General features: G+C 52.4%; 1 protein-coding gene across 1 annotated transcript in view; it reads left to right on the top strand.

The window, feature by feature from the left end:
• GRIK3 (glutamate ionotropic receptor kainate type subunit 3) overlaps positions 1-16,707 on the top strand; it is a 225,596-nt gene that overhangs the window by 159,540 nt on the left and 49,349 nt on the right. Inside the window, exons 6-9 of the mRNA XM_032495980.1 lie at positions 4,341-4,514; positions 5,247-5,390; positions 11,046-11,153; positions 14,445-14,558. Coding sequence (XP_032351871.1) covers positions 4,341-4,514; positions 5,247-5,390; positions 11,046-11,153; positions 14,445-14,558 — 540 coding nt within the window. The remainder of the gene's footprint in view (positions 1-4,340; positions 4,515-5,246; positions 5,391-11,045; positions 11,154-14,444; positions 14,559-16,707) is intronic.

Here is a 16,707-nt window from a genome sequence, read left to right as displayed (position 1 = left end):
AAGGGTGAGGACAGGCGTCCCAGCCAGGGGATAAAGTGCACACAGAAGGTGGCTGGCTTCATGACGGGGGCAAGGACCAGCGAGGGGTAGGAAAGGGGGACGAAAGTAGTTCAGTGTTCCTGGGGCGGAAGGTGGGAGGAGGTGGGAAGAAAAGTGAGACTGGAGGGGTGGAAAGCCTTGTGAACTATCCTAAGGAATTTGTCCTTTATTCTGAGAAGGCAAGAAGGAGCCATTGAAATATGTTAAGCCGGGGAGTGACAGGATTGGATTTATTCTTCAGGAAGACCCCTCTGAGTGCTGTGTGGAGGGTGGCTGGCATGGCCAGTGGGTGGGAACCGAGGGCACAGGACAGCGGGGATTCTCGGGAGCTGGCGGCCTGGGTTTGATGCCATTGCTCCCCAGCTATGTAACCTTGAGTAAAAGACGTAGCCTCTCTGCAACTCAGTTCCTTCCTCTTAGATAATAACACCCACTTCATAAAGTGGAAATGTGAATTACGTGAGTTAACACATACGGCGCTTAGAAACAGTTTACAGGTGCTCAGTGTATGTGAGCTCATCGGGGTTGTTTTGATGTTGCCAGGAGGGGTGAGGTGGGGAGGATGCGGCTCACGTCTGCTGCTCTCCTCCAATAACCCAGTCATGTCCCTGGGGGCTGTGTCCAACAGCTGTCTCAACCTGCTGCCAGAGAATGCAGAATATGAATATTTGTCAGCACGTCCATAATGTCTACCACGCACCAAGCATGTTCTAAGAACATCTGTTAACCCGTATCTTCCTCATGGCCACCCTAGATGGTAGGTACCAGTATCATCCCCATTTTGCAGGTGAGGCAACTGAGGTTAGGAGAGTAGATGACACTGGAACCCAGATGGCCTGGCCTCATGGTCTGTGCTTATAACTGTTACCTGGGGCCGCCCAGTGAGCTGGATTCAGGGAGGAGCTGTGGGGAAAGAGGCCTCTTTCTGGTGTGTCCACCCTCTCCTTGCTGCCCCTCTCTGAATCCACAGGTATCCCCATCTAAGCCCAGTCAGGAGTAATAGCTTAGATTAGTGGAAAACACAGACTGACCGGACCCCACCCCAGACCCTCCATGACCTATACTTTCCAAAAAACAGACAAACAAAAAAGCTCCAAAGACAATTCTGACACGTGTCTTGTGTTTGATAACCGCTGAGGACATAAAGCTTGGGGATTCCTGAAGAGGACAGACGTGGTGCACCAGGAAATGTGTACAACAAAGTCCCAAGTGCCAGGGGAACCTGAATTTGTAGTGCCTGCCGATTTTTATAGTGTAAATACTCCCACTGTGGCCAATATCAAGCTGTGAATGAGCTGTCACTGAACGCAGAGTCAGGAGGAGGTGCTGACAGTGCGCTCCCGCAAGCCAGTGCGAGCCAGCTCCAGCGCACCCTTGAGACAGACCTGGGTACAAATTCTGCGCTGCCTTCCTGACCTTGGACAGGTCACCTCGCCCCTCTGGCTCTGTTTCCTCTGTAAAAGGGAGTACTGTTAAATACCTGCTTGACGGGGGATTGCGACAATCAGGTGATATACTCCACGCGCAGGGCTGAGTGCCCCGCCCGTCCTCCACTCCCTTCTGAGAGAGGGGCCGTAGAGACCCTCTGGCCAGTTCAGTGGGGACCCCTCCATCTGCTCAAGACCCTGCTTCCTGCTTTCCCCCAGCCCCTTACCTATCCCAAACCCTGGCCTGGAATCAGGGTCTTATTTGTTTGGGCAAGGCTGGGACTGAACTTTCTCACCTGGGCTCAAATCTGCTCCCAGCTTCTCCCCTAAACCCTAAAACTTCAAAGAGGAAACTAACACAGTGTCTTCCAGAAGGAGGCCAATTGGGGGTACAGGACGAACAGAAGGAGTTTAGTGTGAGTTAGGAACACCTCAGAGACCAGAGGAAAGAGCTGCTCTGCGGGCTCCAGGTCTGATCCCTCATCGTCTTTCCACGAGCCATCATCGATTTAAGTGCAGCTGGGACCCTGATGGGGCCAGATGTTACTCCTGACGGCTGCAGCCATGGAGAGACAAGTACACTGGCCCCAGCATGAGATGGAGTGACTGAATTGAGGGAACCAGGAAAGAGGACAGGCCAGCGGCCAGGGTGAAAGACAGCTGGGTGAAGGAAGAGTATGGAAAAGAAGAGGCAATAGAAGAGGAGGCTCTCAGACTTTAAGACTCATTTCCCCCCCTAGTGGGATGGGGCCAATCTAGACTGACAATGGATATGTTTCAAAAAGTAACATGTGTAATAGCCAAGATATGGAAGCAACGGACATGTCCACGGACAGATGACTGGATAAAGAAGTTGTGGTTATTTATACAATGGAACACTACTCAGCCATAAAAAAGAATGAAATAATGCCATTTGCAGCAACATGAGTGGACCTGGAGATTGTCATACTAAGTGAAGTAAATCAAACAGAGAAAGACGAAAATATGATATCACTTATCTGTGGATTCTAAAAGAATGTCACAAATGAAACTTATTTACGAAACAGAAAGAGACTCACAGACATAGAAAACAAACTTATGGTTACCAAAGGGGGAGGGTGGGAGGGATAAATTAGGAGTTTGGGATTTGCAGATACTAAGTACTATGTATAAAATAGATAAATAACAAGATCCTACTGTTTAGCACAGGGAACTATATTCAATATCTTGTAATAATTATGATGATAAAGAATATTAAAAAGAATATACATATGTATAACTGAATCAATATACTGTACACCAGAAACTGACACAGCATGTAAATTGATTATACTTCAATAAAATAAAAAAAAAAGTAACGTAACTCTTATGCAAATATAGAATGAATATGTCAGAGGTGAATCCAACTCATGAACAAAGGAACCAGAAGGATGACAAGGCTGGTTCAAAGAGCATTTGAAAGATTGAGTATTTATAGGTATTTGGTGGGGCAGGGGGAACAGAGAACGAGACGGCTGGGTAAGATACAAAATGGATTAATGTCCTACAGGGCAGTAAAATCACCACCTTGAGGATTATCTTTTCTACAGGCAGAAATCTATGCATTAACCCAGAGTCTGAGCCTTTAACCGGTAGCTAACAGTGAAGTCAAATCTTGGTGCTGTCTCGCAGAGACTTACACAGTCCTGGGAGGGCCTGGTAAGTGATGTCGTTGTGTGACATTAAAAGGACATGCTGTTCTCTGTCTGCCTTATTTCCAAGTTTGGGTAGTTTTGCTTAATAGGATGGAGCTCTGCCTGCTGCTCTTCACCTCCTGCCATCTCTTTTCAGCTTAGCACCTAGCTTCTCCCTCTGCACCCAACCCCCCTCTTTCCCTTTGCCTCCTTCCCTCACCATCTCACCTTGCCCCAGAGCTGGAGCTGGAGGGAGGGGCTGAAGCTGGGCGGCCCCCATGCATTCAGGCCTGTCTTCCTGGCTTTTAGAACCAGGCCTGCTCATTGCACCAGACTGGACGTGACCTGGCCCACAGAGAGACAGGCTGACCACTCTTAGGAAGCAGGGGTGAGGGGGCCTGGCTGGTGATCTGGGGGCGAGGGGAAGGAGGAGGTCAGCTGTACTCCTTCAGTTCCAGGAGAAGAGACTATTTTAATTGTTTTAATTGAAGTTTAGTTGATTTACAATGTTGTCATAGTTTCTGGTGTACAGCAGAGTGATTCGGTGATGTATTTTTATCCATACATCTATTATTTTTCAGATTCTTTTCCATTATAGGTTATTACAAGATACTGAATATAGTTCCCTGTGCTGGACAGTAGGTCCTTGTTTATCTGTGTTATATACAGTAGTGTATACCTGTTAATTCCAAACTCCTAATTTATCCCTCTCCCAGCTTTCTCCTTTGATAACCATAAGTTTGGACTATTTCAAAATTACTCTCTTAGGAAAGATAAAACACTCCCTTTAGCCTCCCTCTGGGTAACTTGGAGATGCCCAGACCCGGCACCCTTTGTCTTCCCAAAGTGGGCTTCCCCGATCAGAGGAAATGAAGGTCATGACCATCATCAAGCTCCTTTGATGTTCCAGGCTGGGCATTTTATGTGAACTGCTTCACTGGGTCCTACAAAAGAGGTTCGATCCCCATTTTGTAGATGAAGAAACGGGCTGAACAACCTGTCTGAGGTCAGGCAGTGAGTACGTGGAGTCAGCCACCAGGCAGAAGGGTCAGGTCAACTCCAAGTGCAGCGCTCCCGGGGGTGCTCCAGCCTGCTGAGCCTCACCTCCCCGGGCTCTGCAGGGAGCAGCAGCTACTCTGGGGCCCCCAGGAGGGAGGGCGGGAGGTGGGGCTGGAGCTCACAGCCGGCCATGCCTTTATTTACTGAAGCTCTCTCTGTCAAGGATCTTTATGCGTTAGACCTGGAGCCCTACCGCTACTCAGGGGTGAACCTGACTGGGTTCCGGATCCTCAACGTGGACAACCCCCACGTCTCGGCCATCGTGGAGAAGTGGTCCATGGAGCGGCTGCAGGCGGCTCCCCGGGCAGAGTCCGGCCTACTGGATGGAGTGATGATGGTATCGCTCTGGGGAGGGCCGGGGGTGGGGGCAGACCTGGGAGCTCCCCTCCTTCCTTCCCTTTCTTCCTTGTAGCCTTCCAGCCTTCTTCCTTCCTTCCATCCTCCTACCCATCTTTTCTTCCTCCCTCCCTGTCTTCTTTCCTTCTCTCTTTCTTTTCTTCCTTCTTTCCTTTCTTTCTCTCTTCCTTCCTTCTCTGCTTCCTCCCTATTTCTTTTTTCCCTCCCACCACTTCCCTTCCTAAGACCTGCCATGTGTCTGCCAGACCTTAGGCCAGGGACCAGGGACACAAAGGAATCAACACAGCCCCTCCCCAAGTGTGGGAGTACAGGCACATAAACAGGTGGTGATGGAGAGCGGGGATCAGGACCAGTGGGCCCTGGGCACGGATGACTTCCAGCTGTGGCCGCAGGAGGCCGGGGAGGCCGGGGAGGCTGGAAAGGAGAAGGTGTGGGCGGGGCCAGGCAGCAGCAGGGATAGCAGGGTGGGGTGGAGGGACTGGCAGGAGAAGGTCTGAGCTGCAGAGGGTGGGAATCGGGTGTCTGCAGAGCTGCAGAGACAGCCCAAGCCTAGCCCCTCACAGGGGCAGGGACAGGGTCACCTCCAGGGCCTCAGGGCCTTCTCCTTACAAGCACCCCTGTTCCAGAGGCGGGAGGGGAAGGGGGTAAGGGCCAGGTGGGCCAAACTCTTGGGGTCTGAGCCGCTCTCAGGCAGCCCTGGGCCCCCCTCCAGACTGACGCGGCCTTGCTGTACGACGCCGTCCACATCGTGTCTGTGTGCTACCAGCGCGCCCCCCAGATGACCGTGAACTCCCTGCAGTGCCATCGGCACAAGGCCTGGCGCTTTGGCGGCCGCTTCATGAACTTCATCAAGGAGGTGAGTGCCCCCTGCATCCCCGACCAGGGCCGTCTCCTGGGGGCCTTGGATGCCACAGAGCCACAGGGCAGTCAAGGGCCCAGTTTGGGAGTCAGACAGTGTTGATTTCCAATCCACGTGAACTTGGGCCTGTTCCCTCACATCTCTGAGCCTGTTTCCTCCGGTGAAAATGGGCTCAGTAGGACCAATCTTGCTGGGTGACTGAGAGGCTGAGTCCTTGGCACTTAGTAGGATCTCAGCAGGTGGTCGGCACTGTCAGCAGGACGCAGCCCTGGCTTTAAGGTACAACAGATGCAAGTCTTGGCCTCCAGCTGTGTGACCTCAGGCAAGCTAGAGAACCTTGCTCAGCCTTGGTTGCCTCATCTATAAATGGGGTACGAAGTGCACCCACATTATGGGGATGCTGTGAAGGCGACGTGTGACACCATGTGGACAGTGCTTAGTGTAAGGGTGGGGTGATGCAGAGGGGGCTCAGTAAATAATAACCAGCCCCACAAACTCCTCTTCATGTTGTGGGCCCATCGGCCAACTTCCCAGCCAGGGTCCCCGCTGGGACCCAACTCTTAGGCACCATGGCAGCCATGAAGAAGTCCCATCCATGGAGCTGATTCAGAGCAACCAGAGAGATGAACCTGTCCTGCTGCCAAGAGGATGACCACTAGAAACACACAGTGCCAAGTTTTAATTTCAGACTCTCCATCACTGTTGTCCTCATGGATGGCAGAGTATACTGTTCCCATTTTACAGATGGGGATGCTGAGGCCTGGGCTTGTACCCGGGCTCCATCAGAACGAGCTGTGTGACTTTGGGTGAGAGGATTCACTCTTTGATCTTCAGTTTCCTCAACCATAAAATGAGTATAGTAAGAGTTCTTGCCTCAAAGCTTTAAAAAGACCATGTTGAAAAACTATGTGCAAAGCAGGTAGCCCAAGGCTGGACAGAGTCAAGTCCCAGTAATGGCAGGGGAGGAAGGCTCAGGGAGACGAGATCTAGGCGGGGTTGCCCTGGCTCAGAGAGGGTGACCTGTCCAGGGCAACACCAAGTGCAGCCAGGGGAAGCCCTCTAGGGAGGCTCCGTGTAGACCATCCCTTTGTAGCCATCACAGAGTGGACCAGGAATGAAGCAGCCTCCCTTGGGACTTCATTCATTTATTCAGTAGCTATTTGTGCAGGCCTGCTGAGGGCCAGGCACTGAGCCATCCCTGGGGATCCAGTGAGGCTGGAACAAATGGGCCCCTGCATGCACAGAGCTCACTACCTAGGAAGACGTCCATCAAGTCATCCCATTAATGAACGTAACCCCATATGCAGAGGAAGGCAGCACAGTGAGGACAGATAACAAAGAAACCCATCACCTTATATGCAGCAGACAGGGCAGCTTCCCCAGAGGCCCCCAGTTCACCATTACTGCTTGGGATGAGGCCAATGACAGCCTCTGTATCTTAGGATGACACTAAAAGGCATATGGATAAAACATAGGCTTTAGAGTTCGATGCACACGCCTTTGGGCTTGTCTCTGCCTCTTCCCAGCTGTGTGGCTGTAGACAAATTCCTGGACAGTCCCGCTTGTCAGTTTCCTCACTTGGCAAACAGCATCTCGTAGTCACTGTGAGGGAGCAGTTAAGTCCTTAGCAGCAGTTCCCTCCTGCCCAAGAAGGGACTCCAGTATCAGCTGTTTTGGGATAAGTGGACCACGAGGGTCCCTTCTCATTCAACCCCTTAAAACTGCAGAGGAAGTCCGATTATCCAATGCCCTGAGCAAGGTCTGGCTGGCCTGCGTGATCATCGACTTTTCTCTGGGAACTCTGAGGCCTGACTCCCAGCCCCCGAGCCTCCTTCTTCAGCAAGCCTCCAACCCAGTAGCCAGAGCTGGCGGAAGTTTCTCAGTGTTCAAGGCCACAACCCTGGGACCCTTAGGAGCCAGACAAAAGTGGCTTTGAAGTTTAACCACTTTTCAGCTGTTTGGCCTTGGACAAGTTACTGAACCTCTCTGTGCCTCAGGTCCTCCTGTACAATGGAGATAAAACCGAGGTGATTGTAGGATTAAGTGAGTTAGGGAGTGTGAAGCACTTAGAGCAATGCCCGGCACAGAGCAGGTGCTGAACTGATTGGCTGCCGTTATTATTATTTCTATCATCACATCCGTCATCCCTGTGGCATCTTGCTCCCTGGTGGGCTTTCCAGCTAAAGAGGGTCTCCAGGCCACAGAGCTTCGGGAACCCCCTACTCATTCACCCCTCACCCCTTGGAGTGCTTGAGGCTCCATCCTGAAGCCCATGAAATATATTTGTCACTGCCTATGCCACAGATAGGGGACCCCCCTTCTCCTACCAGGGGGCTGACCGCCCACGCTGGTGTACCTGGTCTCCCTGTTTCCCCGCCCCTAGCCCAATGAACAGCCCTCCCCACTCACTCTCCTTTACAGAGTCCTTTCTGACACATCTTCACCTCACCTCCATTTTAGGGAGGTGGAGATCAAGGCCCAGAGCAGCTCCTGGCTCCCCCAGGGTACCACGGCTGGCCCAGATCAGGACCCAGGTGCCCTGCCTGAGCCCAGCACACTATCTTCCTTCAGACCATTTCCAACTTGCCCGTCTCCCCATCTGACTGCGTGACAGTAAATCATTTTAAAGACTTGGCATTTCCGAGAGGAGCTGGAAAATACCAGGCCGGAGTTCAGAGCATGTGAAGCATCTTTCATTTAGAGAGTCCTGAGCGGCAGCTGGAAAGGGCGGGAGGGCTGGGAAATGTCACCGGGGAGGAGCTGCCAGCGGCTCCCTGCCCTGGCCCTGCCCCTGCCCGCCCGCCCACAGACAGGCTGTGCACCTGCTGGCATTTAATTCCTCTGGAGCTGACGAGGAGGAAGGCTTCCCTCCTTCCCTCTGAGGGCAGGTTTGAAGGCACCTGCTGTGATATTCCGTGGGGGCTGGGAGTAAGCCCAAGGGGTGGAGCCCCAGGCAGAGGAGAGAGGAGGCAAGGGACTGGGGAGTCAGCCTCGGGGAAGCCATCACCTTCTCTGATGTATTTTGTTTTAATTTTTTTTTTAATGGAGGTATACTTGAGATTGAACCAGGACCTCGTGCTTGCTAAGCATGTGTTCTAGCACTGAGCCATACCCACCCCCTGCATTTCTTTAATTGAGGTAAAACAGTGTATCACATTATCTAAGTTTACAGGTGGGCAACAGTGTAATTCTACATCTGTATACATTACAAAGTGATCACCACTGAAGGTCTAGTTACCATCCATCACCATACAGCTGACCCCTCTACCCTTTACCCTCCCTTCCCCAATCCTCTTCTGGCTGGTACCCAGCACCCTCTCTTCTATCTCTGAGTCTGATGTATCTTTAAATCTGTGTTCCCAACCCCCATCTCCAGCTCCCTGGGCTCCAAAAAATGTCCCCATTCAACGTGGGCAGGATGACCCCAGCTTTGCAGCTCCACTCAGCACAGATGGGATCTGCCCAGCACTATCATTACCTAGATCTGCAGAGCTCAGTCCCTCTTTGAGCCTCAGTGGCTGTGACTGTAAAATGGGGGCAATCACAACACCCACCTGGCAGGACTGTGATGAGAACTGGAGGAGCTGACGCAGGGGAGCTGATCATGGATTAGCCTCCTGTGAGAGGGGTTCCACTGATGCCTCAGGCTGTGGCCCACGTGACCATCCCTCCCCACTGCCCAGCCAAGGGCTGGCCCTCATCCAAGGAGCCCCACGGAAGGAAGCGACAAAGCGAAAAAATACTGGTCGGGATTGTGTATGCCAGACACTGCGCTAAGCACTTCATACATCTTTGTTAACACCTGGGAAATAGGTCATTTTCCCCCTCTGGAAGCTCAGAGAGGTTGGATTCCCTTGTGCAAAGCCCCCATTCCATCCACTTTTGATTCCCAGCCTCTGGGAGCCCATGAAGGCACGCCCCTCTGCCTGAGCTGGTACACCACACACCTGTCTGCGCACCTGTCCGCAGGACTTGGCAGTGCTGCACGGCTGCCCTGGTGCTCGGAGAGTCCCCTGGGTTTCAGTTGGGGTCTGCAGATAGGCCTCTAGGGATCTGTGAACCCAGGCACTTGTGTGTCAAATTGTGAGTGTAAGCCTGGGTGTTGGGGAACCTTCAGGCACAGAGTGGCTCTGGAACCTTCTTCAGAATCTGCAGGGGTCCATGACCCCAGTGGGGATGAGGAGCCCACCTCCCAGAGCTGCTGTGGAGTTTGCATGAGGCGAGCAGCGTGAAGCACCTGGCAGCACGAATGCTCTCGGTCCCCAGGAAAGGTATTATCTGGAGCAGGAGTCAGCCGACTTCTCCTGTGAAAAGGGCCAGACAGTAAATATTTTGGGCTTTGCACACCAGATAGTCTCTATTGCAACTACCCAGCTCTGAGGTTGTGGCACAAAAGCAGCCACAAACAACAGGTAGACGCCTGGACGTGACTAGGATCTCATAAACTGTTTACAAAAACAGGCAAGGGGCCCATGTGGGCCGCCAGCCGTGGTTTGCCATCCCCTGCTTTAGGCGACAGAGCCCTTCTCATTTTGGGTCCTGTGCCGTCTCTGAGCCTCTGCCTGCCTTTCTGTGTTCGTGATGCTAACAACAAGAAAAAGCAGCAAAAGCTACCATTTTTCAAGGCTCAGGTTGTTCCAGGCACTGTTACCAGTTTTGGGCGGAACTTGCCTCACTTCACCCTCGGAGCAATTTGGTAAGATGGGTACCATTATTAGTTCCATTTTACAGAAGAGGAAACTGAGGCACTGAGGCAGAGAGATGAAATGAAATCCCCAGGTCACACAGCTAACTGTGGTTGGACCTGGCTTTCTGACCTCGGTTCTCTTTTTTTTTTTCCTTTTATCCCTCGTTTTTTTTTTTTAATTCAAGTATATTTGATTACAATGTTGTGTCAGTTTCTGGTGTACAGCATAGTGATTCAGTTATACCTACGTGGGTATTTTCTTATTCATTATAGATTATTACAAGCTATTGAATATATTTCCCTGTGCTAGACAGCAGGAGGGACCTGTTGTTTATCTATTTGATATATAGTAGTTTGTGCCAAGAAAGACAAATATCATATGATATCACTTATAGGTGAAGTCTGAAGAAATGATTTATTTCTTTACAAAACAAATGAACTTATTTCAAATACAGAAATGACTCACTGACCCCCATTCTTAACTGTGATACAGGTGGAGCTGGAGCCAGGGTGGGGGACCTCTGTCGCCCTCGGCTCTCTGAGGGCTGCTCCAGGTGTCTGGTCCTATAGCCAGAGCCCCTTGGCTTGGCCCCTTGGCTTCCTACCTCTCAGCAGGTCTCACCTGCCCCAGGCTGCCCACCTGCCTCCTTGCCCCTCTCTGGGAACCCGACTCTGGCTCCCCCTCCTCCTGGCTTCGGGGCGGGGGCTCATTTGAGTGCATCCGAGATCAATGTTGTACACGGGAAGGTGCAAATGTAAAGCGGGCTGAGGAGCATAATAGAATTTATGGAAATCGCTGGCTCGCACCACAGCCCTAGCAATGATGGAGGTGATTATTAATTAATCATGGTCTTGGGGGAACAGTATCAGTGCAAGGAGTAATTAAAATGAAGCATTGTACAGTTGTACCGAATGATGATTTATGAGCCCGAGGAATTGCCGCTCTGCCCTCTCCCTTCCGGCAGGCTCAATGGGAAGGATTAACTGGACGGATTGTTTTCAACAAAACCAGTGGCTTACGGACGGATTTTGATCTGGACATCATCAGCCTGAAGGAAGATGGTCTGGAGAAGGTGCGTGAGCTCAGGGGCGGGAGGGCAGCCCAAGGAGCTGGGACTCCTTAAATCCCCCATGACAAACCTATCAGAGACCCAGAGCAAGGGGGCAAGATCTGGTCCAGGGCTCAGCCTGACCCAGTGTGGCCAGGGCCTTGGTCCATCAGAGAACACGAGGCCTTGTCATACTGGAGGGCTGGAGAACCCAGTGGCCTGGCCACGGCTGATACCCAGACCATCTGGACAGGAGCCATCAGGGATGTTTAATCTGTCAGGGGGAAGACAGACTGTCTCTAAGTCCCTGCAGGGCCATCATGGGGCACAGGGACAGACGTGTCCTTGGGTAAGAGAAACTCTCTAATGACCATGGGGTGCCTGCCTGGGGAGTAGTGAGCTCACTGTCACTGGAAGCATTTAAGCAAATACTGAACAAAGTGATTGCTTGTCTGGGAGAGTGGAGGTGATTCTTACCCTTGGAGAGAGGTTGAAGTGCATGGATTCTGAACTCCCCACCCTAGGCTTCCAAGGCCTCTGTGATTCCAGGGAATTTCAAGCAAAGAAAGCAGGCCCCCAGAGCTGGGCCTCCCATCTGGCTACCATAGAAAAGGGGCCAGTTCTCTTCCCTGGGAGCCTTCAGCCTAGTCTGACAGAGCCAGGCTGCTGGGCTGAGACGGGGTTTAGCCTTAGCCCCCGATTCCCAGCATTCCCTGGGACCTTGCGGCCAAGAGCTCAGCCACACCCTCTCCCACAGTAGGGTGGTCCCTGGGAGAGGCGGGGATATACAATGCAAGGAGCAGAGGCCGGAAGTGGAGGGGCCAGCTCTGGTGCCCGTGATCCTTCAGAAGCCCTGCATTTCTCTGCTCTCCTCCCCTGCCCTCCCTGGCCCAGGCCCCTTCCTTGGATCATTTTAACACCCCCACCTGGCTTCCCACCTCCACTCCTGAGCCCTCCACCCATCTCGAGTGTACACACCAATGAAGCTACCCAAAGCACAGCTCCACCCCACCCTGGAACTGCACGTGGCTCCCCAGTGCTGAAGTGTTTGGCATTAGCCCCTCACCCCGGCCTTTAAGGCTCTCCAAGAAATGCCTTACCGCTCCAGGCCTAGTCTCCACTGATCCCTCAAACATTCCTCATGACCCAGTCATACCCCTTCCCTCTTGCACCTCTGAGCCTGTGCCCACGTGATCACCCCGGTTGCAGAAGTGGCCTCTGTTTCCTTGGTTCATTCCCACAGGCTCGGCTTGGGTTGCACTCTGTGGCCAAAGTGATTTCCTTCACTCCTGAGTGTCCCACAGACTCATGGGGCCACTGTGCTGGGGAGGGGTGGCCGGGGCAAGCTCCCCATTCCTCGGCAAGTCTTTCAGGCACATGTAGCATCAGTCCTTTAAGAACAGGCGCTGTGCCCTCTGCTCCCAAGATCATCCAGGCCAGTTGGTCCAACCCTATTCAAACTTTATCCTATCAAGCACTCTGCCAGCTCCTCTTTAAAGTCCCACAGTGCTGGGGACCCCCTTCCCCCTCTGGCAGGACTCCTCAATAGTTGTCACTCAGGTAGCTGTCTCATTTTTGCTCTCAGCTCTCCATCTCTGGGGATAGCCTAAATTCTAAGGATGGCAATTAGACAACACGTTTACCACCACCTCCCCATCCCGTGCCCATGGCAGGCATCAGTAATTGCCCATCAGAGCACTCTTGCCATCTGAGCCTACCCACATTTCCCACCAGCCCTCCGGCAGCAGGTACAAATCGACCACAGCTGATACTCGAGCAAACCTCTCTGCTCTACCCAGACACAGGTTGACCCGCTGAGGCCCCACCAGAGGCTCCTGGTCACAGCCAACCGGATTGTGGACAGAGAGCCCCTGAAGGCTGGGTCCTCCTCAGTCTAAGTGTTCTCGCAGATCCATGGCACCTGGTGTCTAGCAGGTCCTGCTGTTGGAGCTCAGCAGATGCCTGCTGGGGCGAGGGTCCCTGCTGTCCATTTGGCCACCAGCCGGCTGCTTGTTGAGCGCCTCCTGCGCCCAGGCGTGTCACTAGGGTCCCTCGTGCTGGACGCAGCTCTGAGCTCCGCCCCCTTGAGAGAAGAGCCTCTTTGATGCTGTCAGCTTGTCTCCCCTCCTCATGGCTCTGGGGGGGTCTGCATAGACAGAGATGCTGCCCGGAGAGGGTGCTGAGCCCCCAAACACAGCCGTTCTGCCTCTCATCGCTTCTGTTTGCTAAGCCGGGTCATAGCTGATCCAGCCAGCTCCAGCCGGTGGCTTTGGGAGGATTAAGGCAGAATTACCCAAGCATAATTACATGTCTCTCTGCTATCTGCTTTGCACAGCTCTCTTAATGGGATGTTTGCATTCGGCCTCTCTTTAATTGATTAAGTTTCCTGAGTACCCCCACAAATGGGCCAAGGACAGAATGGGCAGGCCAAAACCTTCCTGGAGAGAGAGGAGCTGGGATGGGTGAAGAGCTGGGCAGAGTTGGGTCTCAGAGGAGCTTCAGGAGGTCCAGGGCTTTAGAACGATTTGTAAACTTGATCTTCCCTTGCCTCCCTCCAGCCTCAGGCCTGATATCCACAAGGACACTGTGGGACAGAGATTATGCCACTTCGGCCAGGGGATCTGCCAACTTTAGAAGTAAAACCACAGAGCAAACTGCCTTCAAACCCAGTGGCATCCAACGCCCCCAGTGAGGGTTGCCCCGCTCTGTTCTACCATCCCCAGAATAGCTACCCAGACCAGCCTCCTGCGCAGCCCGCCTTCCTGCGCATGACACATCTCGTTGTCCCTGTTCTCCTTCCACAGTTGCCTAGTGAACGTCTCCCTTTGCTCCAGGCCCTGTCCTGGGCTTTGGGAGGCATCTGGCCCCAGAGCTGGCACTGGGGCTGAGACCCCGTGAGTGAGCAGCTGGGTGCCCACGTCTGCCCCAGGAAGCGGGATGCTGCCCCAGGCTCGGAATGACTCTGTCCCAGGGCAGGACCTGGTTCTGACCCTGACTTTCTCCTGGCATCTGCTCTACCCTAGGCTGGTTTCCACTGTGGTCCCAGGCTGTCTTTATGTTTTACATTTTCCCTTCCAGCTGTGACGGGTTTCCCAGCAAATGGGGAGGCAGCAGGATTCAGGAGACTCAACACCTTGGAGGCTTCCTCTGGGAAGGAGGGAGGCAGCGGGGTTGCCAGAAAGGTTGGCTCAAAAGACATCGGTGATGACGATACTCATGAAGAATGGGAGCGAGACGACCAGCAGCTCATTGGGGTGGAGAAAGGATGGGAGACTGTGGACTCAGCCCCTGTTCTCTGTCTGTCTGTCCATCCAGGTCGGGGTGTGGAGTCCTGCCGAGGGGCTCAACATCACAGAGGTCGCCAAAGGCCGAGGTCCCAACGTCACTGACTCTCTGACAAACAGGTCCCTCATCGTCACCACCGTGCTGGTAAGAGCTGCAGCCCTGTGAAGGGGCTGGAGCTGTGGGCAGGCGGGCCGTCAGGGGTCCCCTACAACCCGACCCAGAGTAGACCAGGCACCTCTTAGGAGGCTGCTGGGAGGCTGGAGGAGGTGGGGGGCTGCAGGAAGGTGGAAACGGTGAGGGTCCCTCAGAAAGCCCCCAGAGAGCAGTCGGAACACAGCAACACTGCTCACAGCCACAGGCGAGAGACCCCAGAAGGTGACTGTGAGCAGCCTCTTAAAGTCAGAGTGGGCCGGCCTGGGACCTGCTTGGCCAGCTCCTCTGCGGAGGCCTGTGTGTTTACATCTCACCCTCACTGAGCCCCTGATGCCTGAGTAGGAACCGTGATAGGGGAAGTAAGGAGGGTTAACCTGCCCTCCACACCAGGACTCGAGGTCCACCCCTTCCACTGCAGGGAAGCAGTGGTCCCCCCAAGCCATGGCGGGTGCTGTGGCCACACCCAGAGAGCCCAGCGGGTGCTGGGAGCCCATGCACGTGCCATCATCCAGTGTCCCATCCTAAGCGCTCTCCCCGCCACCCTACCCACGACTGCCCAGGACTGAATAGTGCTTTCCTTCTGACCATTTCAACCCAAGGAACAGATTTTGGGGTCTCCCAGGCTCTGTGCATCTTGGACCTTGGGGCCAGCAGGACACACAGGCTGCTGGGCTCCTTTGGCCAGTGCTGTGCCCACTCCATGTGCATCAGCCCCTCCTGGAAGAGCCTCCAGGGTGTCCAGAGGCTCCAGGCTCACCCTCTCAGAGACTCAGCACTGCTCTTGGGCCCAAGCTGAGTCCTGTGGGGGGAAGGCAGCCCAGTCACAGCCCCGGGGATTCTGACCAAAGACCCTTGGAGGATAATTCTGGCCCTGGACAGCTTCTCCTTATAATAAAGCAAATGTTTGTAAGGACAATGTACTGCGGTCATTCTCTACCAAAAAAAAGGGGGGGGGGTAGTTCAAGCCAGTTTGTGTTACTCGGATAAAGTAAGGCTGCCACAGGATGGGCCCTGGGAGCAGGGCTAGTGTGACTCACCGGGTATATGCTCAGTGGCCGGGTGGCGGGCACCCTGGGGGAGGAAGGGATGTACTAGTTAGAATCCGTCATCCTCGGAATCCAGGGCACCATCAGCTCATGAGGAGCAGTTGTAGCCTGTGGTCTCATCCCTAGTCTCACGACTATGTAAATCCATGTTAAAGGTGATGGAGACCTAACAGTTCTGGACATGCTGCTGATGGAGCCAGGATGAGAAGCTTGGGGGGAGATATAGAGCTGCATCCCCACCTTTTGGGAGTGAGACTGCCCCACCGGCATCTTCTCTGAAACCATATGTCCTGCTTGCCTTCATTGATTGACCTTTTGTTAACTAAAAAAATATATATATATCAGACTAAAAACCAGTAAGTCAGAAGATCTCATCAGGAGTGGAAAAGAAATATTTGAAAAATTTAAAGATTGAGAATAAAAAGACATAAATAAAAAGAGCAAAGGGATGAGAATGAAGAGTGATGAGCAATTAAAGGAATATTGATGTTGATAAAAAGAGAAAAGATAAAAGGAGAGTTGAGAGAGGGCAAAATAGAAAGGTTAAAAGGAAAATAAGAAAGAGAAAAGTGAAAATAAGGAATGAGATAAAAAGGAAAGCTATCATGAGAGACGAAAAATTAAAATAAATAATTAACAGCCCTGGCTAGAGAAGGTGAAAAATGTAAAACCAAAATGTCAGAAAGCAAAAGGATAAAAGTGTGACAAAGCTAAAATATAAAAGGGTAAAAATAAAATAATAAAAAGGTGGTAAAAGATTAAAAGCAGAGCTGCATAAAATGTGAGATATAAATAAAACACTTTGCAGAAGCCAAGATTAAAAAAAGGTGAAACTAGTATGCTCGGAGAGATTAGGGGAGATGATTAAATGGGCTGGGATGATTCAGCCACAGAACAATACTCCAAGGGTAAGAGGGGAGCTAAAGATAATCTACCAAAAGAATGCAAAATACACACCTTCAAAGACCACAGGGTTAAATTTTTATTAAAATGGCAGCAGCCTGATTTCAAATCCCTTCTGTAAACCCGCAAGGGATTTTTCTACATCAGCAGAGGCAGAACTGCGCAGACATCCTGTGCTATTCTCACTAGCT

Source organism: Camelus ferus, chromosome 13, assembly GCF_009834535.1.
Source record: "Camelus ferus isolate YT-003-E chromosome 13, BCGSAC_Cfer_1.0, whole genome shotgun sequence".
NCBI classification, from domain to species: Eukaryota; Metazoa; Chordata; class Mammalia; order Artiodactyla; family Camelidae; genus Camelus; species Camelus ferus.
The sequence above is the reverse complement of the archived record's forward strand: the minus strand, read 5'-3'. Positions and strand labels throughout refer to the sequence as shown.